General features: G+C 40.4%; 1 protein-coding gene across 2 annotated transcripts; it reads right to left on the bottom strand.

The window, feature by feature from the left end:
• Positions 1-285: 285 nt before the first annotated feature.
• On the bottom strand, positions 286-3,723 carry sost (sclerostin). 2 transcript variants are annotated; one of them, XM_085416966.1, is made up of 3 exons: positions 3,675-3,718; positions 3,307-3,566; positions 286-734 (listed from the first exon to the last, which is right to left on the bottom strand). In XM_085416966.1, the coding sequence occupies exons 2-3, from the start codon at positions 3,563-3,565 to the stop codon at positions 325-327; spliced, it is 669 nt and encodes a 222-aa protein (XP_085273092.1). In that variant the 5' UTR covers position 3,566; positions 3,675-3,718; the 3' UTR covers positions 286-324. The 2 variants fall into 2 exon arrangements, with proteins under 2 accessions (XP_085273092.1, XP_085273091.1); XM_085416965.1 differs by having other exon boundaries at positions 3,307-3,723.
• Between the last annotated feature and the right edge of the window lie 3,414 nt (positions 3,724-7,137).

Below are 7,137 nucleotides of genomic sequence, written 5' to 3'. Positions count from 1 at the left end.
AGTTCTTATTTTTCATAAAGAAAAGCTGTTGGAGTGGAAGTCTGAGCTGTTGGGGTTATCAAACACCATTCATCTTCATGGCAAGCCCTGGCACTGACTCATTTTGTCATGCAAAAAAGCCAAGTTCACAAATATGCAGACAGGTGGCTGAACAATATATGGACTGACGACTTAAATCAGTCCAGCATTTTAGCTTATGGATTTGCAGTCTTTGAAATTGTATCTCCTCGCTATTTGAAGGAGATATGTTGGTTGCTGTGTTGTGTAACGTGTGCGTGAGTATGAGTATATCTGTCCTCTGTCCCGGGATGCCAAGGGGGAGGATCAATATGAGTTCCCCGTCAAAGGCGTGTTGTTCTTGCTCCGATCTTGAGGCAAACGACTGTGCTTCTTGCTGCGTTGCGTCTTAGGGACCTCCTTGGCCACCGACTGGTTGTGATGCGGCCTAAAACGCTTGCACTTGCAGGAGGTGACCACGCGGATTTTGTACGTCCGAGTGTTGCTGTTGGGACACTGCAGCTGGACCCTGCGTGTCCGGGAGTGCGCCGGGATGCAGCGGTAGTCTGAGGCGCTGCTTCTCCACCACTTGCCACGGAGGATGGAGTTCGGCATGAGGTGCGCCGGCAGGCACTGACCCGAGCACACCAGCTCTCGGATAGGCTTGGCACTGCGGCAAGAGCCGTCGGTGATGTAACGGGTCGAACGCAGCTCCCTGCAGCTCACCTCCGAGGCACCTGGGTTGAAGAGAGGAGATAACAGTTAACACTCATGGATCGAGTCCAGAACAAACACGCACAGTGCTGCGGACTTTCTGCAGGGCGACTGCAGCTGTGTCTTATTTCAGTGTGTGATCATTTGCCTCGGTCTGTTTCTGACTTCACGTGTGGCGTTATTTATGTGAAAAACAAACAACGTAAGGCCAATAAAGTCTGAACCGGAGGCAGCGTTACATTTCAACTCCGACATGTTACGAGACACAAAAGAGCAGCTGAAAAATCCACTTTTCTAAATTCAGCCTAATACAGTAATTTTTTACTTTTAACTGGAGGCTTAAGCCAATGAGATCAGAGTTTCTGAATTTGATTTATGGTCTGATCATTAGCTGACAACTGGGCCTGACGAAGAAATCCAGCTGGCAGCAATCAGCTGATAGCAAATCCAGACCAGAGGGCCATTAAAAAGCTCAATCAAACCGAACGGAGGTTTGGTCTGGAAGGAAAAAGCTGGCATTCACCGTTGGCCCTCAGGAAATGTATGTGGTGATGGAAGAGTAAATAGCTGTCTGGTTATTTTAAGGCAGCGCTACAACTGTACACTTCTGAATAAACTGGACATCTGCCAGGCTGATTCGAGACAGCACACTCAGGCTGTAATCCTATATTTCAGCTGCAGCTTTTTAACAGCCTTACGCATGAGTTATTGTCCTGTGTTTCTTTTTCTTTTTTCTTACAAGCTGCATGTTCAAAAAAAAGGGAAAACGAGGAGGCAAAAGAACTGTTGGTTAAGAAATGATACACTCGGAGAAGGATCTGTTTTCCTCTGTGGCTTTCTTTGCAAAAAGGGCTGAACAAAGGATTTATGTGAGGTGACTTCCTTTTTTTCCCTCCTCACGAGAACATGATCTAGCGTTATTCTGCGGCTGCTGGTGAAGGCGACCGCAGAAGTATACAACGCCTACAGCGTACACCGGGTGGCGGTTTGCACCAGTTACCACCATATGCCAAAACAGACAGGTTGTCTTATTTATGAAGCACCAGGATGTGTTTTAATCCAGCATAACATTTTCAATTCTCCACCCTGGTTTTAAAATTACTAATTAGCCTGAAATTTTCATGATTACACACTAGACTACTGTAGAGTTGCGTGAGCTGTTCTTTTCCCTCAGCTGTGGGAGACAAGCCTCTGGGGAAGACTGGAGGGAGGCCAGGCAGTGGTCACAGCCTCTTTTGTGACCCCACAGGGGAAGGGATAATTTGAGAATTAAGATATGGCTGAAGAAAATAATCCAGGAGAGTTCTGCCTCCATAAACTGCACATTCACTGTAAAAGCAAGAGATGCATTTTCCATCCTTGCTAATAACGAATAAATTCCTGTTAAATGAGATCTTCTGGAGCTGTTGCTTGGCGTGTGATTTTTTTTTCCTTTTTTTTTTTACCCTTTAAGACAACAAAATCAGTCACATTAACTCTCCTCGACTTAATAATCACTTCTTGTCAGCTGTTGCTCTTCTAATCTAATCAATCACCTCCTCTGATCTCCAAATCAAGGGGCCATAATTGAACAAAAATGTTGCACCACCCATCTCGAATCCATGAGACCAAGCATGAGATTATCCTGCATGCGGCACTTAATCAGAACACACAACTGTTACCGGCCACAGGTGGGAATCATTGTCAAAGGCAGTGTTGCATTTAAAAAGCAATTTCTAACCCCCCCAAAGACATCTCCCCGAAGAGCAAACTGTGGGCTTTTTTCTGTTTGGGAGACATGTTGTTGCAATCAAATAGTTATGGTGGAAGTAGAGCTTGACTAATAGTATAAAGAGAGAAGGAAACAACCTGGAAGACAATGTGAAAAAGCCCCGATGTCTCACTGAATGCTGTGTGTAGGGGAAGAAACCACAGGAATGTGCGTCTGCGCCGCTCTCATCACCCTCACCTCTGGATTAAACCAGATCTTTTACACTCTTCTTAATCAGGGAATTGATGTGATAATGAAGCACGATGTAGAGGCAGGGTGTTTTAGGGCAATTTCTAAAAAGCCACATTAATTTGGAGAGCCTACATTTTCCACATACACTGAATATTTTTGACACAAGATTTTAAATTGTTGTTTTAAGCCAGAGAAAAAGTTGAATTAAAGTTTAAAATTTTTAAATGTGGAAAATATAACGAGAAGTAAACTTTCCTAATTTATATCACATTTTTGTGTATTAAGTAAAGGTTGGGTGTACAGCGCAGTTGGGTCCACGTTTATTCTTTATAAACGTGCACTAATTGGAAATGGGGACCTAAAATCAAATAAATAAGCATTTATGCTCCTTCCTGCTTGTTCTCATACAAGCTGGGAATAGGTTTTAGGCGATAAACCCGAAAGTTTTCTAAATTTAAGCCTTTTAATGAGTTTTTATAAAGCTCTGACGGATGGTTAATTTTACGCACAGGAGCCTCCAATTAAGAGATCAAATTAAATCACTTCAGCATTTAAACTTTAAGCATTGCGTCGATTTACTTACTGATCTTTACCGTTTAATTCTTGTAAAATTAAATATTTAACATTTGCTCTGTCATCTTTATCATACTTACTGTAGGAAACTGCGTTTGCCGCCCGTCCGCCGTTTTTTGCCCTGTTATTCATAGCGTTGCTGTTGTTGTTGTTGTTGTTATTGTTGCTGTTGGACGGCTGTAGTATTGCCTCCAGCGGCGTCCGCGTATTTTCTCTACGTTCTGGTAAAATCTCCGTGCCATCATTTTTTAAGACCTTCCATCCCTTCACAGCGGTGCAGCATCCCTGGAGCAGCAGGAAAGCCGAACTGGAGACGAGGAGGGCCACAGACACCTGCATGCTTGTCGGTCAGCAGGAATAAATCACACAAGGAGATTTAAAAAAATAAAATAAAATAAAAAATATTAGTTAAAATTTAAAAAACACACACACACATACACACACATACACAAGAGATGTCCTTCTGAACAGGCTGATCACTTGCACTCTCAACGCAAGAGGCGAATGCGGTATTTAAGCCCTGCGCAAGTTTTCGTCAGGGCTGACAATTAGGCGCTTACACAAAGTGGGAGGGATTGAACCTGGCCGAGAGATTCATTGAGAAAGGAGGAGGGGAGAGGTTTGGATGAATGCGCAGAGAGAGGAGAGAGCAGGAGAGGAGTAACAGAGAGAGGAGAGACAAGAAGAAAAGTAATAGAAAACTGAGAAGATCAAGGAAGAAGAGACCGCAGTGAAGGAAAATACAGATATGAGCAGGAGTGCTTCCATTATTTATTTACTTATTTTTAAAATAGTTATTCAGAATATTTGATCAGAAATAAAAAGAGTGTAGAGGATATTAGCGAAGATTTCCAGGCTTGTGTGCAGCCTTATGCCTTCACACAGTACATGTGTTTTATATGAAAAGTGTCTGCACAAGTGCCTGAAAATCATTTTGTCAAATATTTAGACCCTTTATTGAAGTAAAAGCCATAATCTTACAGCTAATGTGTTTTGGGTCAATGTGTTTTGGCCATTTAGAGCAACAGTGTGGTGATATTTCCATCTACACGCAATAAAAGTAACATTTTCTTCTTTTTTTGATCTTTAAATGCTTCACAGTACTCATTATGCTATTCAATCATAAAAATTGATTCATTAATGTACATGTCATTTTAATCACCTTTACATACAAAATAATAAGTAACCAGACCAATGTCTGCATTGGTCAGTTAAATGCTTGAATAAAATTCTGAAGTTATGCTCTACCACTTATCCATGTCCTTATCCACTGGTGTTGGGGATTATAAGTTGAATAATTCTGGGCTGGTGAGATGAAACTGAAAAAGGAGAAGAGAGGGAAAGGTCAAAGGAGAGTGGAGGAAATGGGAGTAAAAAGAGGTAAAATAAGGGGGATGAACGCCAAAGGAAAGGGTTGAAAGGACAGAGAAATAAAAAGAGAGAGAGAGATACTGGAGAGGAGCTTACTTATGTCGGAGAGTGTTGAGTGAGGCAGCTCATCTGCACATCGCTCTGTGCCGCTGTTGTTGTTACTGGATTTAAGTGCACCGGTGCATCTTCTCCTCCCCCTTCTTTAACAACTTCCGCAGCATTACGTGTCTCAAAAAGCATCTTTTTTTTTTCAAGGGGGTTTATTTTGGACTGCATCGCAGGGTGCAACTTGTTCCACTGCTGCTGCAAACATGCGCCACACGCACTCCTCCCGAGACACGTTTTTACCCTGTCTTTGACTCAAGGCTACACAAATTAATCATTTGATCCTTCAAATTAATTACCCATCATTACACTTCTCAGCAGAGACACTTAATATAACGAGATGTGAAAATCTAAAAACGTATGAGCACATCAACATGTGTTCTGAGCACAATTTAAATGTTTGCCATGACAATCCAATATTCCATATCCACATATCTGTTTTAAATGAAATGTTATAGACTGTGAGTTCTTGGCACCCCTCATATCCCAGTGATTTGATGAGTGCTGACAGATGGAGGCTCTTCCATTCAAACACTGCCCTCTTGAGGGAGACTAAACAAGTTTTGCATGACACTGTCCGGCTCTACTGATGGGTACAGGCATGCAGATCTTTGGTTTTTATCTCTTAAACTCTAAAGTGGTTCTCTCGGTCAGTATTGCATCACTCTAACCGCTCATTGAGGCACCGATGTGCTTCCATAATCATACACACCCCCCTCATTGTCTTTCTAGTTTTACACAAGCCTCAAATGAGGGTTTGAAGCTTTGGCCAACTGGCCCATCCATCACAATTTAAAGTGGTGAACATAATGGGGATAAGATTAAATGACATTTATTGTTAAGGAGTTTTGAATAACATCATCCAGTCAAAAACATTTTCTTCTGAAGAGCAAGTAACAACAGAGCTTTTCATCATTTCTAAAAGCCTCGTATAGGGGCCACTCTTCTTGAGTGTCAAATCCAATTATCTTTCAAATTTGCATTTTCAGTCCAGCCTTTAGGAGCATAACAGTCCTTTCTTGTGTTAACGTCCCTGCATCGACTGTAGGTATGTACTAGTGTTGTTTTACAGCTGCTACTTGATTTGATGGAATTAAAAAAAATGTCAAATGTTGGTTTAGAGAGAACAAGTTTTTTTTCTTGGGGCTAAAACCAAATCTGCATTAAAAGTGAAGTAAAAAAAACACAACACAGCAAAAACACTGAGCAGAAATGAAGATAAGAACATGGAACTTTCAAACAACAAGAGAAAACAGTCTTCAAATGGGGTTTGCGAGCCCTGAATATTAATTGTAGTTAAAAAGACTTAAAAAGCACCTGGATCTGTAACTCTGTTGTTCACAATAGTGAAGCTGCTCCTTAAGCAATAATCACGTCAGAGCTGAAAAACACTTTTTACTTTCAAAAAAGTACATAAAGAGAAATTTTGATACCTTCTGTGCAACCGCAGTACAGCTTCAAACATCAGGACACATTGCTGTGAAAACACAAAACAGTTTTTGCAGTAATTTAGCATTTTTTGTGCGTGTGTGCGGATAAATACTGTAATTGTTGACCGCCTGCTCATCTGAGCTTAACAGAACGACTCAAGTCATTCAACTCATTAATGTAGAAGTGTTGTTATGCCTGTTTTAGGTATGTCGTGTTTAGATTATGATCGTTGTGGATGTGTGGTTTGTGTGGTCCTAGCTAACAAAGGGCTATCAACACAAAGACTCCTGAAGCAATTCATCATGTCCAGACAGTGTTGTTCTAAAAGTCGGCTGTTCAAATGTTCTGTAAAGTATTATTCACATGACTGTTTGATGTGATGATGGGAAACTGCACAAAAGCTGATGTCAATACATAGTTTAAGAAGGAAAAGAAACTTGTTCAACAGCCATAATCTTACATTTTTATCTTTTTTTATCAGACAATATGATAAATTTACCACCTATTTGCACCAACTAACCTCAACTTTTTTGAGTGCATATAGTGCATTTCATATAGATGCATATTTGCCAGTAAAAACACAGTTATGCACTGGCTATCTCATGTGTTTGCATGGTTTCTGTTATAATTTATGATATTCATAACATGTAGGAGTTTATTCTATAAAACCCTTTTAGACTGAATGTATTTTCAGTGCATTTAAATAATATATATTTTATATTTTGGCATCTAAATGCCCCCAAAATATCAAGTGACCCAAAGATAAATTCAGAATAAAAAGTGCTGGGATCATTTTTATGATTGTTGAAATAAATTAAAATGTACAAAAATCAAAAGCTGTTGAGATGCCTACATTTTCTGTAATTTTGCCAAAATGTGTAAGTAGAGGAAATATTTATGGCATAACCATAAATATTGATAAAAAGTGATAGTGACACATTTAACACATAAAGAGCAACACTGCAGTGGTATTTCTGGCCATTTCCAATTTTCACTTACATTTT

The sequence above is a fragment of the Rhamphochromis longiceps genome, linkage group LG8 (genome assembly GCF_057381845.1).
Source record: "Rhamphochromis longiceps isolate RC_006_pf linkage group LG8, R_longiceps_female_GT1.1, whole genome shotgun sequence".
In the NCBI taxonomy this organism is placed as follows: domain Eukaryota; kingdom Metazoa; phylum Chordata; class Actinopteri; order Cichliformes; family Cichlidae; genus Rhamphochromis; species Rhamphochromis longiceps.
This window is presented reverse-complemented; position numbering and strand designations above follow the sequence as displayed.